This window comes from Bos indicus x Bos taurus, unplaced genomic scaffold (assembly GCF_003369695.1).
Source record: "Bos indicus x Bos taurus breed Angus x Brahman F1 hybrid unplaced genomic scaffold, Bos_hybrid_MaternalHap_v2.0 tig00000132_arrow_arrow_obj, whole genome shotgun sequence".
Classification (NCBI taxonomy): domain Eukaryota; kingdom Metazoa; phylum Chordata; class Mammalia; order Artiodactyla; family Bovidae; genus Bos; species Bos indicus x Bos taurus.
This window is the reverse complement of record NW_020867129.1, coordinates 1,113-25,041: the sequence shown is the minus strand read 5'-3', so window position 1 is coordinate 25,041 and position 23,929 is coordinate 1,113. Positions and strand designations below refer to the sequence as shown.

Below are 23,929 nucleotides of genomic sequence, written 5' to 3'. Positions count from 1 at the left end.
CGTGAAAACCCACATCCTGAGGGTGTCAGAAAACCTGAGAGGCAGGGCGGCTGTGCTGGGAGAGGAGAGGAGAGATATAATGGTTTTCCTGACTTCTCATCACCAAGAGTCTGAAATCTGAGAGATCAGATCCTGCTCTCCTGGGACACTGGTGTTTTTGAGCAAGATCTCAAGGTAACAAATATATGAAAGAAAGATGCAGGATAAAGATTTCTCTCCAAAGGGTTATGGATTCTTATTCCTTTTTTAGCAGGGGTATTGAGACCCTGATTCTTCTTGGGAATGTTAGGTGAGTAATTATCTGGGAATACTTGGTTAATGTCAAGTATGGGACTCTTATTCTGTAGAGTGTCCTGGCAAGACCTCTGGCTCATTCTTTAGTTTGAAGAGTGCCATCGTCCTTTGGGGATCCCAAGGGTGAATTTCTATTTCCCAGTCTCTGTCAAGCAGCCCACATGGAGCATCTAGTCAGACAGCCACGAGCAGGGCTACAGAGTCAGGGTCGAGGGGTGCACAGGTCCCTCAGTCTGTGGCAGCACATGGTTCCTCACAGGGACCACGGCCTGCAGTGTCCTGTCTCCAGGGGCAGTGCTTGTGGTCGCCAAATAAGACGCAGCCATGTGGGAGACACTGGCGGATGTGAGACCCATGTCCTAGCCTGTATCACTCTGCTGCTCACTGTGTCAAGGTCCCACATGTGTGGGGCCTAAATCGACACACACACATTCCCTTTCAGTCCACACTTCACAGTCAGATATCAGTTTCACTGGATTGGAATCCAGATGCGACAGGACCACAGTCCCAAGGCTCTCAGTGTGTGATTGCATCTGTGCCCCCAGAATTCAGGTTTGGAAGTCCGGTGCACCCCAGAGAATGCTGCTATAATCAGGGTCTTTGGTAGATACTTAGTTCACGAAAGGAGAGTCCTCATGATTTGGGATGGAGTCTTTCTACGAATCCCCAGAGTATATACTAGTCCCTGTCTACCAGGTAAGGACCCAGCAGGAAGGTGCCAGATGTGAACCAGGAAGGGGGCCTCACCAGAAGGCAGCCTCACTGGTGTCCTGACCTGAGGCTTCCAGCCTCTAGGACTGTGGGAAATAAAGGCTTACTACAAACCACCCACCTGAGCTCCTGTTGCACTCTGAAAGGATAAAGTCAGGGACAATCTGCTTCTTTGCCGTGTCCAGTCTAGAGCTTCACTGCCCGCATCCCTGGCTCTCAGCCACTTCCTTCATCTGCACAGCCCAGCAAAGCACCTTCCATCAGTGGTCACTTATCCCAGGGTCAGATGCCCTTGGCCTCCCTCTGATGAACACATTTGTGGTTTCAACTGGAGCCACACGATAATCCAGGAAAAGCAGACTTTTCAATTATTCACATTTTGCAATCTCCCTAATGCCATGTGAGATGACATTCAGAGACTCAATGAATGATTCAGACAAACACAGTCCACCTTCAGCCCTGCAAATACATCCTTCCCACAGGCCCATTACACTTAGCAAATCCCAGAAAACCTCCCAAATGTCCACCTAAGAATTGACACTAAATTATAATGGCAATTATAATAAAGATTGTAGAGCAAAGTCGGTCTAAATACCATCAACCCCAAGTCCCAAATCTAGTCCTCTAACTCAGCTATGCGTGAGGATTTGTGTTCTAAAATACAACACGTAGACAGGCATATCTCAGCTACAAGGAGTTTCATTCCGTAAAAAGGAAAAATGTAAGTCAGAAAGGACCCCTGGTCCCAGTGTGCACCAGTGCTCAGTGCTACAGTTGTGTCTGACTCTTTGCCTCCCTATGGACTATAGCCTGCCAAGTGCCTCTGTCCATGGGGTTCTCCAGGCCGAGAATACTGGAGTGGGTTGGTGTCTCCTCCTCCAGGGGATCTTCCCGACCCAGGGACTGAACCCAAGTCTCCTGCATTTCTTTCAGTGCAAGCAGATTCTTCACTGCTGAGCCTCCAGGGAGGCCCCACTGGCCCCGACAGTGTTTAAATCCATCCATGCAAACCCTACCAAGTCCAAAGTCTGGGAATAATCTTCTTTGGCTCCTCTTCCAGCCTCTGGGGCTGTTGATCTGCCCCCTTACTTTCCATTCCTTTTTGTGGGAGGTGGTGCATATTTGAAGCTGAGCACTTTCACCAGCCTATTTCCCACTTCTGGGATCTTGAACCATCACCGTGACCCTCATGTAAAAGACAATTGAGGATGGTGCATGACCTTTCTATTCATTGTTGAATTTGATTTGCTAATAGGTTTTGAGAAGTTTTGCATTAAATTCATCAAAGGTATGTTTTATAAAAGTCCCTAGAGAAACTTTCTGTTCTGAGACTGTTGCTCCCTGGAAGATTTTAAAATTACTCTGACGAAATTCAATTTTCACACCGACGATCATTCTCTCCATGTTGTCTCCTCCATCTTGATTCGGTCCTGCAGGGTTTACAGTTTAGGAATTTGTCCATTTCTTCTAGATTGTCCAATTTGTTGGCATACAACTCTTTGTAATAATCTCATATGATTTTCTGTATCTCTGAGGTATTAGCTTTATGTCTTTTCTGTTTTTAATTTTATTCCAGTAAGTTCTTTTTCCTCCTTTGGAGACTGGCTAAAGACTTATGGTTTTGTTTGTCTTTGAAAAAACAACAATGACAACAACACCAGCTGTTGATTTAACTGATCGTTGTTGCTGTTTTGTGTGTCTGTGTTCATCTCAATATTATTAATTTCTGCACTTTTTTGTCATTTCCTTCCTACTACTGCCTCTGGGCTTTTGTGGAGTTTCTGCTCTAATTTCTGTATGTAGTAAGTTGGATTGTTTCCTTCCATTTCGTGAAGAACGCCTGTATCACTGTCAGCTTTCATTTCAGAATTCTGGGCAGGCATAGAGTATAGAGATAAGTGTGTGTTAGTCCCTCAGTCGTGTCTGACACTTTGTTGCCCCAGGGACAGTAGCACACCAGTCTTCTTTGTCCTTTCTAGGCAAGAATCCTGGAGTGGGTAGCCATTTCCTACTCCAGGGAATCTCACACCCGGGGAGTCAACCCAGGTCTCCTACATTGCAAGTAGATTCTTTACCACAAGAGGCAAAATTCTCATTATCTACAGAACAGTGTAGATAGAAAACCCTAAAGACTCCACACAAAGCTATGACCACACTCATCCAGAGAGCACTGAACTCAATAAGTCAGACTGGGTACCAGCATCTGATTGTTCATGGCTTAGGAGTTGTTGGGGATTCTCTGGATCCCACTTCTGATGCCATAAACTAAACCCCACAGAAACCAAGCGGCAGTGGATTTGGGGATGTGTCTGCAGCCTTCCAGTCCCGTGAGATGAGAAGCATATTTGGGTTTTACAGGTGGTCCAGTGGGATCACGAGATCAGAGAAACTACTGGAGAGTGGACAGCCTGTTAGGCGTGCACCACAAGACTCCACTGGCTTTGATGATGGATGAAGGTGTTGAGCCAAGGGATGAGGACACATCCAGACTCAGTGACTGGGATGGCAGAGGCCAGAGTTCCAGGGTCAATTCAGGATTCTTGGCCATGTTGCATAGCACCAGGCACAAGTGACCCCACAAGCTCTGAGGCAGAGTGAGGTGGGGTCTCTCCCCAGAGCTCATTCATGTCTCGGGAAACTGGATCTGGCACAGAAGACATGCTCGTGCAGAACTGCTGTGGCCAAAGCCAGACCGGGAAGGGCTTTGCATAGACAGTAGGTTCTAACTCAGTTAGTGTACAGGTGAGATACGTGTGCTGAGAAGAGCTGACCTGTGCCAGACCCAAAGGGATGACGTCTCAGGGCAGAAGACCAGGGTCACATGGACAGGGCATCAGTCAGAGTGGGGACACACACTGGTCTTTCTGGCTCCAGGAGGGATAACACCACTGATGACATGATGACAGCTCTCCCCACCCCGGGCAAAGCCGCTGTAAAGTCCACACATGCTGTGACTGTTGTCAGCCCCAGTCTACATCCTCACACACAGAAACGCAGGTGTGAGGCCACAGCCGCAGGGCCACAGGGAGATGGGGGAGCGGAGCCCTGTGGAGCTCCCAGGAGCTGTGTGTCCTCAGTCCTCAGTAGACTTGGGGTCCTCAGTGTCCACCCTCAGGGAGGAGATGCTGAGGTTCACGAGTTCCTGCAGACACTCAGTTGTGCACAGGAAAATGCAGCCCACTGGGCAAGTCAGCCGTGCTGGGAAGACGAGCATCTCATCAGAAATGTCTACTTTGTCCACAAAATTAATACTGTGTTTAATTACTCTGAACAAACCTCCTCTAGAGTGATTCTTGAGACTATTTAAGCTGTTCAGATGAAAAAAACAGTCAAGAAAGCCAAGGGAAATATAAATGCTTTAGTCATTCCAATAGACATTAAATTGTACTCAACTCCATTTGAATTAAGTGTGATTATTACATGTATATTTTTCTCTGATGTTTGCATGTGGAGTAAGTAAACATCAGCTAATTAGAGAAGAAAATAAAAAATAAGAGTCTGTGTCTAACAAATGGCTGGTACGTGAATGTGTGGTGGACATTTGTTGAGTAAAGGTAAACACGTTCTTGGGATTAAAGTCTCTTCCCCAAATCTGCCATTGTTCCCTGAAAGCATCTTTTTTCCTGACCAGCCCTCCTTCATCATTTCATTCCTCAACAGTCTTCCTGGTCTGGGGAGGGGGACCCCAAGAGGGGCTGAGTTCTCTGAGGGCACAGTCAGCATCCCCTCACAGGGGGAGCCCCATATACAGGACTCTATTCACTGCTTTCTGCTTTTTATACAGAGGTCCCTCCTGTATGCAAATATCCACTCAGGTCACAGGGTAGAAACAGAGCACCAGCTCCCTTAAATTCAGGCTCATCCTCAGGCTTGAAGAGACTTGCAGGAGTGGTGACTCTCATCTGCTCCAAGATGAACCCACTGTGGACCCTCCTCTTTGTGCTCTCAGCCCCCAGAGGTGAGTGTCTCTGGGTCAGACATGGGCACGTGGGGAAGCTGCCTCTGAGCCCACAGGTCACCGTGCTTCTCTCTCTCCACAGGGGTCCTGTCCCAGGTGCAGCTGCGGGAGTCGGGCCCCAGCCTGGTGAAGCCCTCACAGACCCTCTCCCTCACCTGCACGGTCTCTGGATTCTCATTGAGCAGCTATGCTGTAGGCTGGGTCCGCCAGGCTCCGGGGAAGGCGCTGGAGTGGGTTGGTGGTATAAGTAGTGGTGGAAGCACATGCCTTAACCCAGCCCTGAAATCCCGGCTCAGCATCACCAAGGACAACTCCAAGAGCCAAGTCTCTCTGTCAGTGAGCAGCGTGACACCTGAGGACACGGCCACATACTACTGTGCGAAGGACACAGTGAGGGGAAGTCAGTGTGAGCCCAGACAAAAACCTCCCTACATGGGGGCCCGTGACCACCAGGGGGCGCGCAGGACTCAGTACAGAGCTGAGCCCTGGAGCAGGTGCAGAAGAGGCGTTGGGTGGTGAGGGGCCTGGGGGGGATTCTCCTCAGAGCTTCTCTTTCCTCCTCCTGCCCAGGAGCTGCACCTCAGACCCTCTTCTGTGTCCTGGTAATTCCTTGTGCTTTATGTCGCTCTCAGAAAACTGTGTTTATATATATTTTAATTTTTCCTTGAAGCAAGGATAGCTTTATGCAAACACACACACACACACACATAATACTAAACAGCTAAAATTTTCAATTTTCACCTTCATTTCTCTTCTTTCAAAGGAACTCAGTAAAAACATTTGACTCTCATGTTATTTTCAACTATTAACTATCCTGAAAGGAAACTTGAGATATTTAAACATTTTTAATCTTTGTTTTGTTTTTGTCCATGAAGAAGGAAGAGACTCAACCTCCTTCTATCTGTCAAACTGCACAGTAGAATCTGGAGCAAGCAGTGTCTAAGGCTCCAGTGTCAGGGGTCCCCAGTGCTGCATATGCAATGATTCTCATCATTCACAGGTTCTGTACTGCAAATTCACCCACATGCTAGCTTTTATTAGCGTCTTAACATAAACACTGTTACCTTGTGTCCTTATATAGACATTGACAGTTTGGCCAGTTCACTGAGTCACTCAACACACACACATTCCAGGTGAGGGCAATCAGGGTGATACCATCTCGCCTCAACGTCTCTGAAGTCCACACCCCATTCTGAGCTTATGTCTGGATCATTCATAAGGGGAAATACAGAGGTCCTCAGGTGGATTTGTCCGTGGGGTCAACATGGAGCACACCACCGTCTGTCCTCTCTCCCATCACAGTGACCGTCACTGGCATAGGGAAAGGAAGCAGGATCTGTGCTGGCTCAGCCCTGAGGAAAGACCCAAGGACTGAGAGGACGAGGGGCTGAGCTGAGATGGGCAAGGGGCAGGAGGTGGGGGCCGTCAAGATGGAGACTCTGGGCTCAGATAGGGGGACTTGCCCTGGGATCTGGTTCCAAGCCATCTGATAGACACACTGCTTTCCCACACTTCCTCACCAACCATGTAAATCAGAAGGCACCCGTGGGGATCCTGGGATGACCAGGGTGAGTGTGACCACAGCCTCTCTGTATTCACAGGAATAGAGCTCCTCAATGTAAATTCCTCTTCAAGCTCCAGGGTAAAATCCACCCTGGGCTGTGAGAGCTCACCCCTCTCTGCTCACACAGGATGGAGGTCTCAGTGAATGCAGAGCTGTTGGGTAGAAAATGGGGCTTTGGGTCTTCTCCTCTGCCTGGTGACAGCTCCCCAAGATGAGGGTCTCAGGTGCAGACACGGGTCTGTGGGGATGATTGTGACTGCAGGTGACTGACAGGGACTGATTCTCCTTGTCCCTAGCTGGTCTGTCCCAGTGCAGCTGCAGGAGCAGGGTCCAGAAATGCAGAAGCTCTCACCTGTGCCATCTCTGGTTGCTCCATCACCAGTGGTTACTGGTAACCAGTACTCCCTGCAGCTAAGCTCTGTGACAACCAAGGACACGGCAGTATACTGCTGTGCAAGAGACACAGTGAGGGGAAGGCAGTGTGAGCCCAGGCACCAGCCACCCTCCCGGGGCTCCATGACCTCCAGCGGTGCTGGGGACACACAGTTGTGTGTTGCAGGAGCAGGTGCAGATGGTGATTGACAGCTGGTCTCCTGTCAGGAGGCTTCCTCTCCTTGTAGCAGTTTTTCTGGGGAACTTCTCTGCATTCATGACTCTTAGGTACCTCCTCAGCCTCTGAGGCAGAATGGTGGTTGGGATAGGGGACCGTATCCTCACTGCACGAAAGCCACGGTCTCTTAGGGTTGCTTCCGCTTGTCACTTAGGCCCGTTCTCTGGACATTTGGTGTAAGCTCGCTAAGTCCACAGGAGAGGCTCTGTGTGACTCAGCAGTGGGGCTCAGCACAGCAGGGCCAGTAAACGAGTTAGCCAGCGGTCAGCAGTGTAAGTGCAGCTGGACTCAGACAACAGAGGTGTATAAACCCAGGGCCAGGGAAGAACCCCCCTTGCTGGTACTAACGGAACTGACACCTCACTCACACCATCAGCCATAGTTCTCACCATGGAGACTCAGCGGGACCTCCACACCAGCCTGAGATAGAAGCTGAGTCTGCTGACACCACACACAGATGCAGGAAGATGAAAAGTTTGTGTTGTCTGTGTTCCTGCATCTATGTCTGTGATGTCCTCAGACTTACCTTCTACATCAACCTGGGGTGGGGTCCCAATGAATTTCCATGGAGAGAACTATGAATAATGGTCTGAGTGTGGTTTCAGCTCTTTGAGCACCACCGAGGGGCGTTCCTCCCTTCACTAATTGACAGGCTCTAGTAGGTGCAGTAGCTTCTGTCCTTGGGTGGTTTTACGGCAGATAGAGGACACGAACTAAAGGGAAGCTTTTACTTTAAAAACAATTCCTACTTGATATCCTCAGCTTTCTTGTCAAGCTATGAGCCACCAGAAGTTTATACGAGGACAAGTCTTTCAACGAGAGAGCACCATACATCTAAGGAATATACAGAATATTCCCTGATGAATAAAGAAGCCATTGTGAACACCGTCTTCGTGTTTAGCCATCCCTCCTGACTGTCTCATGGAACAAACACTACCTTTAGTTCATGAAACTTAGTGATTTTAAATCACTTTGTTCTAATGCATGCATGCTAGTCACTCGTCATGTCAGCCTCTTTACCACACTAGGGACTGTAGCCCATTAGGCTCCCCTGTCCATGAAATTTTCCAAGCAAGAATACTGGAGCGGGTTGCCATGCCCTCCTCCAGGGCATCTTCCTGACCAGGGATGGATCCTGTGTCTCTTACATCTGCTTATTGGTAGGCGGGTTCCTTATCACTAGCGCCATCTTGCGATCATTATATGAGTCTCCTTCAGCAGAAATCACACAAAGTGAACAGAGTAAACAATGAGAAAGTGAAAGTTGCTCAGTTGTATCCAGCTCTGCGACCCCACGGACTACACAGTCCATGGAATTCTCCAAGGAAGAATACCGGAGTGAGTAGCATTTCCCTTCTCCAGGGAATCTTCCCAACTCAGGGATCAAACCCAGGTCTCCCAAACTGCAGGCAGGTTCTTCACCAGCTGAGCCACAAGGGAAGCCCAAGTATACTGGAGTGGGTAGCCTATCCCTTCTCCAGCAGATCTTCCAGTCCCAGGAAGCGAATCTTATATTGCAGGATGATTCTTTACCATTGAGCTGTGAGTTCAGTCACTCAGTAATGGCTGACTCTTCCCAACCCCGTGGACTGCAGCATGCCAGACTTCCCTGTCCATCTCCAACTCCCAGAACTTGCTCAAGCATATGTCCATCCAGTCGATGATGCCATCCAACCATCGCATCCTCTGGCATCCCCTTTTCCTCCTGTCTTCAATCTTTCCCAGCATCAGGGTCTTTTCCAATGAGTCTGTTCTTCAAATCAGGTGGCCAAAGTATTGGAGCTTCAGCTTCAGCATCAGTCCTTCCAGTGAATATTCAGGACTGATTTCCTTTAGGATAGACTGGTTTGATCCTCTTGCAGTCAAGGGACTCTCAACAGTGTTCTCCAACACAGCAGTTCAAAAGCATCAGTACTTCAGCACTCAGCTTTCTGTATGGTTCATCTCTCATATCCATACATGAGTACTGGAAACTCCATAGCTTTACCAGACGGAATTTGTCCAGCAAAGCCTCCACTTCTTAATGCGCTGTCTAGGATGGTCATAGCTTTTCTTCCAAGGACCGTGCTGTCAGGGAAGCTTGAACTGATCTATCGGGGAAGCCCAACAATGAGAAAAATCACAAGCCAATGAAACGAGGAGCCCAGATGTGGGTGGTCCCGGATTTGGTGAAGTCAGCAGTTCACGTACCTGGAGAGAATGAACAACCTTCCACATGGCACACCCACATGTAAGCCCCTCCCCCAGGGGAACCCCTCATTACGGACGTGATGACTGCATTCCCTGGTCACACGGGGACATGAAAAGGGGCTGGGAGAAGGGGGACGGCTCCTCTGAAATTACCTCAGGAACCCGGAATCACCGAGAGGCGCTTTGTCCTGCCTTCTGACTAGAACTGGGTCACCAGGACGTAACAATCTCCTCACCATGGTGCTTTCTGAATTCCAGCCTCTTGGAAGAGCTTTGGAATCTGAGCCTAAGATAAATGCCCTGCTGAGTCCTTCATCCCTGTCTCTGTATGTTGGTCAAGTCTGTCCAGGCTCCTCTGACTCTTAGTGACATTCGATTTCTCCTTCGACTCCCAGGTCAAAGACAACCTCAGCTGGTACCTGCTGGTTCCTGCATCAAGAGGTAGTCTGTGTGGAAACTGTCATCTCCATCATTAAAGCAAGGAAATTCTCAACACCAAAACTTTCTCTGGACCTAACAGAGTCCTAACATTACAGGGGAGTCCCCCAGCACAAAACCAGAGAGGTGGGCAATCCACAGTCCAGGTGATATCTGCCCATGGAAGCAAAGCTTCAGGAGGAGCACCTTCAGGGTAATTACTACCAATTCCTGCAGGTCCAGCAATAACCACTGTGAGGATGAGAGATCCTGGAGTCGCAGTCCATGGTTTGTGGGAAATAACTCCAGAAACATCCAGATCTTCAAGGTGAGTGTTCATATTTATCCCTTCAGGACACCTGACGAACGAGGGGAAGGCAAACCCTGAAAAATGTTAACATCTAACCAGAAGGTTAATCAGGCAGACCCTCCATAGAAGAGCTCTTCGCCCAGCTTCTCGTGGGACGTGAACAGAAATTCTTGTCTACTGCAGTCCTACGGAGGGGTCATATCTCATGGCTAAATGAAGGGACTGGACCAGGGCACTGCAGCCCAGGAGGGAGTATTACGTGGACGGGCCAATACTGAAAACGCTGGTGATGCTCAGAGCCCGGACCCAGATCCCCTGAGTAATGGGTGTTCAACCTCAACAATGCATGTAGCCCCTACCCACATGTGACCCCCAGGGACCTGGCAGAGCTATGATATGAGGCCTCTTTGAGTAGGGGAGCTAGTGTGCAGAGACCACAGCCAGACAACATCCAGGAGGCAGGGGGCTGAGGCTCTGGTACCCACGGCTGGAGACCAGGCTTGGAGCCCTCACTACTGGCCTCAGACCCCTTCTCTCCTGCCTGATCAACTTGGGCAGTATCCCTCTCCTACTCTTGGGTATCTGACGTTCTCAGGAATATTTATGAAGGTTCCTTCAGAGACTCAGAACAGGGGGAAGCAGGTTTGTCACAGGGTCCTGCTGGAGGACACAAGGCTGACACAGCAGTGGATCTGTCTCCCCAGTGACCTCAGGTCCTGAAGTCCTCGGGCAGGTGGTCAGGAGGATATGGTGAGAAGCAGGATGGAGTCTGAGGATGGATGCAACCCGAGGCCGTCCTGCTGAAGAGATGTCCTGCCAGGGGACATGCACACGGCTGACCTAGCTTCTCTGCAGGGTGCTGTTGTGGCAACCCACTCCAGTGTTCCTTCCCGGAGAATCCCATGGACAGAGGAGTCTGGTGGGCTACAGTCTGTGGGGTCTTAAAGGGTCAGACACGACCGAGGTGACTGAGCATGCTCACCACCCCATTCCCTGGGTGAGCACTCCCTCAGGGCAGCCTCCCCTGAGTCAGCTGACAAGGGCTCTGCCTCGTCCTCCTCCGACTCTCAGGCATCTCCTCACAGGTGTCGCACTAGGAGCCCCTCAGGCGTTTTTGCTGTGAGTTGTCTGGGGCGACTGCACTGGTTTCCGACAAGGGGGCTCATCTGGACCTTCTTGTGGGGCCCCTGCAGGGTCCATGTGCTGCAAGAACAGGTGAGCCCAGGAGTGAACGGTAGGTGCAGTGGGCATCGAGCCCCATGCTTCTGCGTGCAGTTATCCTGTGACATGATGTTAGCCCACGGGGGGCTCCAGGAGGTCAAGGGACCCCACGTCCTCGAGAGCCTATGGACTCACTGTGAGTGTCAACTGCATCAGTGCGCCTGCAGCCCCAGGGCAGCGACGTCCAGGTGTTCTCACAAACTCCTTATTTGGGGTCTCTCTACAGAGTGTGTGCATTTATTGAGGCTATTTCTGCTGCTCCTGCTGCTGCTGCTAAGTCGCTTCAGTCGTGTCCGACTCTGTGCAATCCTAGAGACGGCAGCCCACCAGGCTGCCCCATCCCTGGGATTCTCCAGGCAAGAACACTGGAGTGGCTTGCCATTTCCTTCTCCAAAGGCTATTTCTAGAGAAGATTAAAAGAACATGCTGTCTCTAGAAGAATACTCTGAAGGTAGAACACAGCCACTTAATACCAGACCAAAAACACTGCTAGGACTGCCCTGTGAGCCCAGCCAGGGGGTGCCCAGGACCCCAGTGCAGGGCTGCTGCCCAGGAGCATGTGAGGAGGGGGCCAGGGAGTCTCAGAGACGGAGTCTTCTCTTTTCACTGAAAACAATAACTAGCAGGACAAGGACTGGTGACATTTAATGTTGGGGCCTGTTGGGAATACACAGCACAGTGAGGCCATGAGAAGTATATGAGGATATGTCTGATTCTGTGTATGAGTGTGTGAATGTGTGTGAATGTGTATGTGAGCATGTGAGTCTGGATGTGTGTGCATGTTTGTGTGTGTGTCAGTGTGTATATGAGTGTGTGAATGTGTTTGAGTCTATGTGCGAGTGTGGATGTGTGTGCATGTTTGTGTGTGTGATGTGTGCATGAGTGTGTATGGGTATGTGTGTATATTTGTGAGTGTGAATGTGTGCATGTGTTTGCTTGTGTTTGTGTGTAGGTGTGTGTGTGTGTGAGTGAGCATGCCTCTGTGTGACAATTGTGTGTGTTTCTGTGGTGATAGATGTCTGGGCGTGTATAGGCTTGTGTGTGTTTGACAGGTGTGTGTGTCTGTAAAGGTGTGTGTATGTGTGACAGATGTGTGTGTGACTGTGTGTGTCTGTATGTTTGTTTGACATTCATGTTTGTAACAGGTCTGTGTGTGTGTAACAGATGTGTCTGTGTGTAAGAAAGGTGTGTGTGTGTGAGGGTGTGTGTATGTGTGTGTGACAGGTGTGTGTGTGTGACAGGTGTGTGTGTGACAGGTGTGTGTGTGTGTGTAAAGGGGTGTGTGTGTGTGACGTGCGTGTGTTTGTATCAAGTATGGGTGTGTGCACAGGTGTATGTGTGTAACAAGTATGTGTGTTTATAACACGTGTGTGTGTGTGACACAGGTGTGTGCGTGTCACAGATATCTGTGTGTTAAGGTGTGCGTGTGTGTGACAGGTGTGTGTATGTGTGAAGTGGTGTGTGTGTGTGACAGGTGTGTCTGTGTATGAATGGGTGTGTGTGTGACAGGTGTGTGTGTGTGCCAGTTTTGTTTCTGAAGGGATGAGTGTGTGTGACAGATGTGTGTGTGTGACATCTGTATCTGTGTGTGTGAAGGGGTGTGTGTGACAGGTGTGAGTGTGACAGTGTGTGTGTGACAAGTATATGGGTGTGCAACAGGTGTGTGCATGTGTGACACGTGTATGCGTGTGGAAGGTGTGTTGTGTGTGTGTGTGTGTGTCTGTATGCCTGTGTGACAGGTATGTGTGTGTGTGACAGGAGTGTGTATGTGTAACAGCTATGTGCGTTTGTGTGTGTAACTGGGGTGTGTTTGTGTGTGACAGGTGTGTGTCTGTAACAGGTGTGTGTGTGAGACAGGCGTCTGTGTGTCTGTGACATGTTTGAGTGTGTGTGTGTGTAAAAGGGGTGTGTGTGTGACAGCTGTGTGTAACAGGTATATGTGTGTGACAGGTGTGTGTGTGTGTGACAGGTGTGTTGTGTGTGTGGTTGTGTGTGTCTGTATGTCTATGTGACAGGTGTGTAGGTGTGACAGGACTGTGTGTGTGTGTAACAGGTGTGTGTGAGTGTACCCCATGGACTGTGGCGTGCCAGTCTTCTTTGTCCTTTCTACGCAAGAATCCTGGAGTGGGTTGCCATTTCCTACTCCAGGGAATCCTACAACCGGGGAGTCAACCCAGGTCTCCTACATTGCAAGTGGATTCTTTACTACAAGAGGCAAAATTCTCATTATCTACAGAACACTGTGGATAGAAAACCCAAAAGACTCCACACAAAGCTACGAGACCACACTCATTCAGATCACTGAACACAAGAGGTCAGAGTGGGTACCAGCATCAGATTGTTCATGGCTTAGGAGTTGTTGGGGATTGCCTGGATCCCACTTCTGATGCCATAAACTAAACCCCATAGAAACCAACTGATAGTGGATTTGAGGATGTGTCTGCGGCCTTCCAGTCCCATGAGATGAGAAGCATATTTGGGTTTTACAGGTGGTCCAGTGGGATCACAAGATCAGCGAAAGTGCAGGAGAGAGGAAAGCTAGTTAGGCAATGCACCACAAGACTCCACTGGCTTTGATGATGGACGAAGGTGTTGAGCCGAGGGATGAGGACACATGTAGAAGCTCAGTGACCTGGATGCCAGAGGCCACAGTTCCAGAGTCACCCTCAGGAGTCCTGACCATGTTGCATAGCATCGGGCACAGGTGACCCCACAAGCTCTGAGGCACAGTGAGGTGGGGCCTCTCCCCAGAGCACATGCAGGTGTTGGGAAACGGGATCTGGCACAGAAGACGCTCGTGCAGAACTGCTGTGACCAAAGCCAGACTGGGAAGGCCTTTTCATAGACAGTAGGTTCTAACTCAGTCAGTGCACAGGTGAGATCCCTGTGCCGAGGAAGAGCTGACCTGCACCAGACCCGAAGGGGTGATGTCTCAGGACAGGAAACAAGGATCATATGGACAGGGGTCAGTCAGAGTGGGGACACACACTGGTCTTTTCTGGCTCCAGGAGGGATAACACCACTGATGACACTGATGACAGCTCTCCCCACCCCGGGCAAACCCGCTGTAAAGTCCACACATGCTGTGACTGTCGTCAGCCCCAGTCTACATCCTCACACACAGAAATGCAGGTGTGAGGCCACAGCCGCAGGGCCACAGGGAGACGAGGGAGTGGAGACCTAAGGAGCTCCCAGGAGTTGTGTGTCCTCAATTCTCAGCAGACTTGGGGTCCTCAGTGTCCACCCTCAGGGAGGAGATGCTGAGGTTCACGAGTTCCTGCAGACACTCAGTTGTGCACAGGAAAATGCAGCCCACTGGGCAAGTCAGCCATGCTGGGAAGACGAGCATCTCAGCAGAAATGTCTACTTTGTCCACAGAATTAATACTGCGTTTAATTACTCTGAACAAACCACCTCTAGAGTGATTCTTGAGGTTATTTAAGCTGTTCAACATGAAAAAACAGTCAAGAAAGCAAAGGAAAATATAAATGCTTTGGGAATTCTGATAGACATTAAATTGTACTCAACTCCACTTGAATTCAATGTGATTATTACTTGTATATTTTTCTCTATGTTTGCATATGGAGTAAGTAAACATCAGCTAATCAGAAAAGAAAAAAAAATAAGAGTTTGTGTCTAACAAATGGCTGGTACCTGAATGTGTGGTGGGCATTTGTTGAGTAAAGGTAAACATGTTCTTTGGATTGAAGTCTCTTCCCCAAATCTGCCATTATTCCCTGAAAGCATATTTTTTCCTGACCAGCCCTCCTTCAACATTTTATTCCTCAAGAGACTTCTTGTCGTGGGGAGGGGGACCCCAGGAGGGGCTGAGTTCTCTGAGGCCACAGACAGCACTCCCTCACAGGGGGAGCCCCATATCCAGGACCTCTATTCACTGCTTTCTGCTTTTTATACAGAGGTCCCTCCTGTATGCAAATATCCACTCAGGTCACAGGGTAGAAACAGAGCACCAGCTCCCTTAAATTCAGGCTCCTCCTCAGGCTTGCAGAGACTTGCAGGAGTGGTGACTCTCATCTGCTCCAAGATGAACCCACTGTGGACCCTCCTCTTTGTGCTGTCAGCCCCCAGAGGTGAGTGTCTCTGGGTCAGACATGGGCACGTGGGGAAGCTGCCTCTGAGCCCACGGGTCACCGTGCTTCTCTCTCTCCACAGGGGTCCTGTCCCAGGTGCAGCTGCGGGAGTCGGGCCCCAGCCTGGTGAAGCCCTCACAGACCCTCTCCCTCACCTGCACGGTCTCTGGATTCTCATTGAGCAGCTATGCTGTAAGCTGGGTCCGCCAGGCTCCAGGGAAGGCGCTGGAGTGGGTTGGTGGTATAAGCAGTGGTGGAAGCACATACTATAACCCAGCCCTGAAATCCCGGCTCAGCATCACCAAGGACAACTCCAAGAGCCAAGTCTCTCTGTCAGTGAGCAGCGTGACACCTGAGGACACAGCCACATACTACTGTGCAAGAGACACAGTGAGGGGAAGTCAGTGTGAGCCCAGACAAAAACCTCCCTGCATGGGGGCCCGTGACCACCAGGGGGCGCGCAGTACTCACTCAGAGCTGAGCCCTGGAGCAGGTGCAGAAGAGGCGTTGGGCGGTGGGGGGCCTGGGGGGGATTCTCCTCAGAGCTTCTCTTTCCTCCTCCTGCCCAGGAGCTGCACCTCAAACCCTCTTCTGTGTCCTGGTAATTCCTTGTGCTTTATGTCGCTCTCAGAAAACTGTGTGTTTATATATATTTTAATTTTTCCTTGAAGCAAGGATAGCTTTATGCAAACACACACACACACATAATACTAAACAGCTAAAATTTTTCACCTTCATTTCTCTTCTTTCAAAGGAACTCAGTAAAAACATTTGCCTCTCATGTTATTTTCAACTATTAACTATCCTGAAAGGAAACTTGAGATATTTAAACATTTTTAATCTTTGTTTTGTTTTTGTCCACGAAGAAGGAAGAGACTCAACCTCCTTCTATCTGTCAAACTGCACAGTAGAATCTGGAGCAAGCAGTGTCTAAGGCTCCAGTGTCAGGGGTCCCCAGTGCTGCATATGCAATGATTCTCATCATTCACAGGTTCTGTACTGCAAATTCACCCACATGCTAGCTTTTATTAGTGTCTTAACATAAACACTGTTACCTTGTGTCCTTATATAGTCATTGAGAATTTGGCCAGTTCACCGAGTCACTCAACACACACACATTCCAGGTGAGGGCAATCAGGGTGATACCATCTCGCCTCAACGTCTCTGAAGTCCACACCCCATTCTGAGCTTATGTCTGGATCATTCATAAGGGGAAATACAGAGGTCCTCAGGTGGATTTGTCCGTGGGGTCAACATGGAGCACACCACCATCTGTCCTCTCTCCCATCACAGTGACCGTCACTGGCATAGGGAAAGGAAGCAGGATCTGTGCTGGCTCAGCCCTGAGGAAAGACCCAAGGACTGAGAGGACGAGGGGCTGAGCTGAGATGGGCAAGGGGCAGGAGGTGGGGGCCGTCAAGATGGAGACTCTGGGCTCAGAAAGGGGGACTTGCCCTGGGATCTGGTTCCAAGCCATCTGATAGACACACTGCTTTCCCACACTTCCTCACCAACCATGTAAATCAGAAGGCACCCGTGGGGATCCTGGGATGACCAGGGTGAGTGTGACCACAGCCTCTCTGTATTCACAGGAATAGAGCTCCTCAATGTAAATTCCTCTTCAAGCTCCAGGGTAAAATCCACCCTGGGCTGTGAGAGCTCACCCCTCTCTGCTCACACAGGATGGAGGTCTCAGTGAATGCAGAGCTGTTGGGTAGAAAATGGGGCTTTGGGTCTTCTCCTCTGCCTGGTGACAGCTCCCCAAGATGAGGGTCTCAGGTGCAGACACGGGTCTGTGGGGATGATTGTGACTGCAGGTGACTGACAGGGACTGATTCTCCTTGTCCCTAGCTGGTCTGTCCCAGTGCAGCTGCAGGAGCAGGGTCCAGAAATGCAGAAGCTCTCACCTGTGCCATCTCTGGGTGCTCCATCACCAGTGGTTACTGGTAACCAGTACTCCCTGCAGCTAAGCTCTGTGACAACCAAGGACACGGCAGTATACTGCTGTGCAAGAGACACAGTGAGGGGAAGGCAGTGTGAGCCCAGACACCAGCCACCCTCCGGGGCTCCATGACCTCCAGCGGGTCCTGGGGACACACAGTTGTGTGTTGCAGGAGCAGGTGCAGATGGTGATTGACAGCTGGTCTCCTGTCAGGAGGCTTCCTCTCCTTGTAGCAGTTTTTCTGGGGAACTTCTCTGCATTCATGACTCTTAGGTACCTCCTCAGCCTCTGAGGGAGAATGGTGGTTGGGATAGGGGACCGTATCCTCACTGCACGAAAGGGACGGTCTCTTAGGGTTGCTTCCGCTTGTCACTTAGGCCCGTTCTCTGGACATTTGGTGTAAGCTCGCTAAGTCCACAGGAGAGGCTCTGTGTGATTCAGCAGTGGGGCTCAGCACAGCAGGGCCAGTAAACGAGTTAGCCAGCGGTCAGCAGTGTAAGTGCAGCTGGACTCAGACAACAGAGGTGTATAAACCCAGGGCCAGGGAAGAACCCCCCTTGCTGGTGCTAACGGAACTGACACCTCACTCACACCATCAGCCATAGTTCTCACCATGGAGACTCAGCGGGACCTCCACACCAGCCTGAGATAGAAGCTGAGTCTGCTGACACCACACACAGATGCAGGAAGATGAAAAGTTTGTGTTGTCTGTGTTCCTGCATCTATGTCTGTGATGTCCTCAGACTTACCTTCTACATCAACCTGGGGTGGGGTCCCAATGAATTTCCATGGAGAGAACTATGAATAATGGTCTGAGTGTGGTTTCAGCTCTTTGAGCACCACCGAGGGGCGTTCCTCCCTTCACTAATTGACAGGCTCTAGTAGATGCAGTAGCTTCTGTCCTTTGGGTGGTTTTACGGCAGATAGAGGACACGAACTAAAGGGAAGCTTTTACTTTAAAAACAATTCCTACTTGATATCCTCAGCTTTCTTGTCAAGCTATGAGCCACCAGAAGTTTATACGAGGACAAGTCTTTCAACGAGAGAGCACCATACATCTAAGGAATATACAGAATATTCCCTGATGAATAAAGAAGCCATTGTGAACACCGTCTTCGTGTTTAGCCATCCCTCCTGACTGTCTCATGGAACAAACACTACCTTTAGTTCATGAAACTTAGTGATTTTAAATCACTTTGTTCTAATGCATGCATGCTAGTCACTCCAGTCATGTCAGCCTCTTTACCACACTAGGGACTGTAGCCCATTAGGCTCCCCTGTCCATGAAATTTTCCAGGCAAGAATACTGGAGCGGGTTGCCATTCCCTCTTCCAGGGCATCTTCCTGACCAGGGATGGATCCTGTGTCTCTTACATCTGCTTATTGGTAGGCGGGTTCCTTATCACTAGCGCCATCTTGCGATCATTATGTGAGTCTCGTTCAGCAGAAATCACACAAAGTGAACAGAGTAAATAATGAGAAAGTGAAAGTTGCTCAGTTGTATCCAGCTCTGCGACCCCACGGACTACACAGTCCATGGAATTCTCCAAGGAAGAATACCGGAGTGAGTAGCATTTCCCTTCTCCAGGGCATCTTCCCAACTCAGGGATCAAACCCAGATCTCCCAAACTGCAGGCAGGTTCTTCACCAGCTGAGCCACAAGGGAAGCCCAAGTATACTGGAGTGGGTAGCCTATCCCTTCTCCAGCAGATCTTCCAGTCCCAGGAAGCGAATCCTATATTGCAGGATGATTCTTTACCATTGAGCTGTGAGTTCAGTCACTCAGTAATGGTTGACTCTTCCCAACCCCGTGGACAGCAGTATGCCAGACTTCCCTGTCCATCTCCAACTCCCAGAACTTGCTCAAGCTTATGTCCATCCAGTCGATGATGCCATCCAACCATCGCATCCTCTGGCATCCCCTTTTCCTCCTGTCTTCAATCTTTCCAGCATCAGGGTCTTTTCCAATGAGTCTGTTCTTCAAATCAGGTGGCCAAAGTATTGGAGCTTCAGCTTCAGCATCAGTCCTTCCAGTGAATATTCAGGACTGATTTCCTTTAGGATAGACTGGTTTGATCCTCTTGCAGTCAAGGGACTCTCAACAGTGTTCTCCAACACAGCAGTTCAAAAGCATCAGTACTTCAGCACTCAGCTTTCTGTATGGTTCATCTCTCATATCCATACATGAGTACTGGAAACTCCATAGCTTTACCAGACGGAATTTGTCCAGCAAAGTCTCCACTTCTTAATGCGCTGTCTAGGATGGTCATAGCTTTTCTTCCAAGGACCATGCTGTCAGGGAAGCTTGAACTGATCTATCGGGGAAGCCCAACAATGAGAAAAATCACAAGCCAATGAAACGAGGAGCCCAGATGTGGGTGGTCCCGGATTTGGTGAAGTCAGCAGTTCACGTACCTGGAGAGAATGAACAACCTTCCACATGGCACACCCACATGTAAGCCCCTCCCCCAGGGGAACCCCTCATTACAGACGTGATGACTGCATTCCCTGGTCACACGGGGACATGAAAAGGGGCTGGGAGAAGGGGACGGCTCCTCTGAAATTACCTCAGGAACCCGGAATCACCGAGAGGCGCTTTGTCCTGCCTTCTGACTAGAACTGGGTCACCAGGACGTAACAATCTCCTCACCATGGTGCTTTCTGAATTCCAGCCTCTTGGAAGAGCTTTGGAATCTGATCCTAAGATAAATGCCCTGCTGAGTCCTTCATCCCTGTCTCTGTATGTTGGTCAAGTCTGTCCAGGCTCCTCTGACTCTTAGTGACATTCGATTTCTCCTTCGCCACCCAGGTCAAGGACAACCTCAGCTGGTACCTGCTGGTTCCTGCATCAAGAGGTAGTGTGTGTGGAAACCATGATTTCCATATTAAAGCAAGGAATTCTCAACACCAAAACTTTCCCTGGACCTAACAGAGTCCTCAGATTGTAAGGAAATCCCCCAGCACAAACCAGAGAGGTGGGCAATCCACAGTCCAGGTGAGACCTGCCCATGGAAGTGAAGCTTCAGGAGGAGCACCCTCAGGGTAATTACTACCAAGTCCTGCAGGACCAGCAATAACCACTGTGAGGATGAGAGATCCTGGGGTCGCAGTCCATGGTTTGTGGAATATAACTCCAGAAACATCCAGATCTTCAAGGTGAGTGTTCATATTTATCCCTTCAGGACACCTGACGGACGAGGGGAAGGCAAACCCTGAGAAATGTTAACATCTAACCAGAGGGTTAATCAGGCAGACCCTCCATGGAAGAGCTCTTCCCCGAACTTCTCCTAGGAGATGAACAGAAATTCTTGTCTACTGCAGACCTACAGAGGTTTCAAATCTCATGGCTAAGAGAAGGGACTGGACCAGGGCACTGCAGCCCAGGAGGGAGTATTATGCAGACAGGCCAATACTGAAAACCCTGGCGACGCTCAGAGGCCAGACCAGATCCCCTGAGTAATGGGTGTTCAACCTCAACAATGCATGTAGCCCCTACCCACATGGGACCTCCAGGGAACTGGCTGAGGTACGATATGCAGCCTCTTTGAGGTGGGGAGCTAGTGTGCAGAGACCACAGCCAGACGCCATCTAGGAGGCAGGGCACTGAGGCTCTGGTACCCATGGCTGGATACCAGGCTTGGAGCCCTCACTACTGGCCTCAGACCCACTCTGTCCTGCCTGATCGACATGGGCCAGTATCCCTCTCCTGCTCTTGGGTATCTGACGTTCTCAGGAATATTCATGAAGGTTCCATCAGAGACTCAGAACAGGGGGAAGCAGGTTTGTCACAGGGTCCTGCTGGAGAACACGTGGCTGACACAGCAGTGGGTCTGTCTCCCCAATGACCTCAGGTCCTGAAGTCCTCAGGCAGGTGGTCAGGAGGGACGGTGAGAAGCAGGATGGAGTCTGAGGATGGATGCAACCCGAGGCCATCCTGCTGAAGAGATGTCCTGTCAGGGGACATGCACACGGCTGACCTAGCTTCTCTGCAGGGGTGCTGTTGTGGCAACCCACTCCAGTGTTCCTGCCCGGAGAATCCCATGGACAGAGGAGTCTGGTGGGCTACAGTCCGTGGGGCCTCAAAGGGTCAGACACGACTGAGGTGACTGAGCATGCTCACCACCCCATTCCCTGGGTGAGCACTCCCTCAGGGCAGCCTCCCCTGAGTCAGCTGACAAGGGCTCTGCCTCGTCTTCCCCCAGCGTCTCAGGTGTCTCCTCTCACAGGTGTCGGCACTAGGAGCCCCTCAGGTGTTTGTGCTGTGAGTTGTCAGGGGCGATTGCACTGGTTTCCATCAAGGGGGTCATCTGGACCTTCCTGTGGGGCCCCTGCAGGGTCCAGGTGCTGCAAGAACAGGTGAGCCCAGGAGTGAACAGTAGGTGGAGTGGGCATCGAGCCCGTGCTTGTGCTTGCAGCTATCCTGTGACAGGATGTTAGCCCATGGGGGGCTCCAGGAGGCCAAGGGACCCCACATCCTCGAGAGCCTCTGGACTCACTGTGAGTGTCAACTGCATCGGTGCACCTGCAGCCCCAGGGAGGCGACGTCCAGGTGTTTCTCACAAACTCCTTCCTTGGGGTCTCTCTACAGAGTGCATGTGTTTATTGAGGCTGTTTTTGCTGCTGCTGCTGCTGCTGCTGCTGCTGCTAAGTCGCTTCAGTCGTGTCCGAATCTGTGTGACCCCAGAGATGGCAGCCCACCAGGCTCCCCCGTCCCTGGGATTCTCAGGCAAGAACACTGGAGTGAGTTGCCATTTCCTTCTCCAAAGGCTTTTCTAGAGAAGATTAAAAGAACATGCTCTCTCTAGAAGAATACTCTGAAGATGGAACACAGCCACTGAATACCAGACCAGAAACACTGCTAGGACTGCCTGTGAGCCAGGCAGGGTGCCCAGGACCCCATGCAGGGCTGCTTCGCAGGATTGGAGCGGCCGGGGCGTCTCAGAGATGGAGTCTTCTCTTTCAGTAAAAACAGTAACAGCGGGACAAGGATGGACAAGGACGTTTAATATTCAGGACTGTTGGGATTGCACAGCTCAGTGAGGCCACGAGAAGTAATGTCTATATGTCTTGAGTGTGTATGTGAGTGTGTGAGTGTGTGTAAGTATGCATGTTTGTGTGTGTGTATATATATGAGTGAGTGAGTGTATTGTGTGCATGTGAGTGTGTAATGTTAAGTGTGAGTGGTGTTTATTGTGTGCATCTGAGCATGTGAATGTGTGTGATTGGTTTGTGTCTGTATGTGTGAGCGTGAAAGTGTTTGTGAGTATATATCTCTGTATGTCTGCGTGACAGGTGTGTGTTTGTATAACAGTGTGTATGTGACTGGTGTGTGTGTGTACAGGTGTGTTTGACATGTGTATGTGTGCCTGTATGTCTGTGTGAACCAAGGGTAGTGTATGTAACATGTATGTGTGCAACAGGTGTGTGTGTGTTGTATAACAGGTGTGTGTGTGTGAGACAGGTGTGTATGTGTGGGAGAGGTGTGTCTGTATGTGTGTGACATGTCTGGGTGTGTGACAGGTCTCTTTGTGTGAACAGGTGTATGTGTGTGTAACAGGTGTGTCTGTGTGTGTGAATGGGTATGTTTGTGTATGACAGTTGTGTGTGTGTGACAGTTTTAATGTGACTGTGTGTGTCTGTATGTCTGTGTGACAGGTTGAGTGCTTGTGTGTGACAGTTTTGATTGTGTGTGTGACAGCTATGTTGTGTATGTGAGACAGGTGTGTGTGTGTGTCTGTCTGTCTGTCTGACAGGTGCGTCTCTGTGAGAGGTGTGTGTGTGTATGTGAATACCCAGTGGTGGCTGACTTTGGGGAAACACACTGATTAGAGGTGAAGATGTCTCTGTGGCACTAAAGGCTGGTTCACAATGGGGACTGTGTCTCTGGGGCGGGTCCTCAGTGGAAGAGATCTGTGTACACAGGGGTCAGGGACCTGGCAGGACACACGCATGAAACAGCATGAGGACACGGACACACACCCACTGAGCGTGGCCATGGTCATAAGTCTGCTCCTTCCTAATATCGCCCGTGTATTGAGTGTAAAGTTTTCAGCCTCTAGAACATGCAGGTGACCTGAGGTGTCCTAGGTTAAATATGGATATTCTGAGCCCTGAGAACATCACCCAGAGCAACACCGGCTCTGCACAGCAGCCTCTGGAGCACAGGCTCACCAGGGGTGGAGCTGGAGAGTCCTCCTCCTGGTGGCCTTGGCTCCAGGTCAGGGTCACCCCAGTGCTGCGGTGAAGGAAGGGACAGGGTCCAGTCAAGGGGCTTCATGCACTTCTGTCCCCTGTCCACAGGGTGCACGCCCAGGTGCAGCTGGTGCAGTGGGGGCTGAGCTGAGGAAGCCTGGGGCCTCAGTGAAGGTGTCCTGCAAGGCTTCTGGATACACCTTCACCGACTACATGCACTGGGTGTGACAGGCCCTCAGCAAGGGCTTGAACGGATGGATGGACTGACCCTCAACATGGTGGAACAAGGTACACCTAGAAGTTCCAGAGCAGAGTGATCTTGGTTGCAGCACACGTCCCAACACGCCTACATGGAGCAGAGCAGTCTGAGGTCTGAGGACACGGCTGTTTATTACTGTGTGAGGCACACTGTGAAAACCCACATCCTGA

The 23,929-nt window shown here is 50.3% G+C and overlaps 2 gene segments (V, D, J or C); both read left to right on the top strand.

The window, feature by feature from the left end:
* Positions 1–4,872: 4,872 nt before the first annotated feature.
* Positions 4,873–5,482, top strand: LOC113888577. The segment is given in 2 exon segments: positions 4,873–4,963; positions 5,046–5,482. Coding segments are annotated over 2 exon segments (483 nt in total).
* A 9,793-nt stretch (positions 5,483–15,275) lies between these two features.
* LOC113888576 lies at positions 15,276–23,722 on the top strand (the record flags this gene model as incomplete). The annotated part of the segment is given in 5 exon segments: positions 15,276–15,366; positions 15,449–15,756; positions 20,118–20,163; positions 21,582–21,664; positions 23,609–23,722. Coding segments are annotated over 5 exon segments (597 nt in total), but the record flags the coding sequence as incomplete, so codon positions are not given.
* Positions 23,723–23,929: the final 207 nt, after the last annotated feature.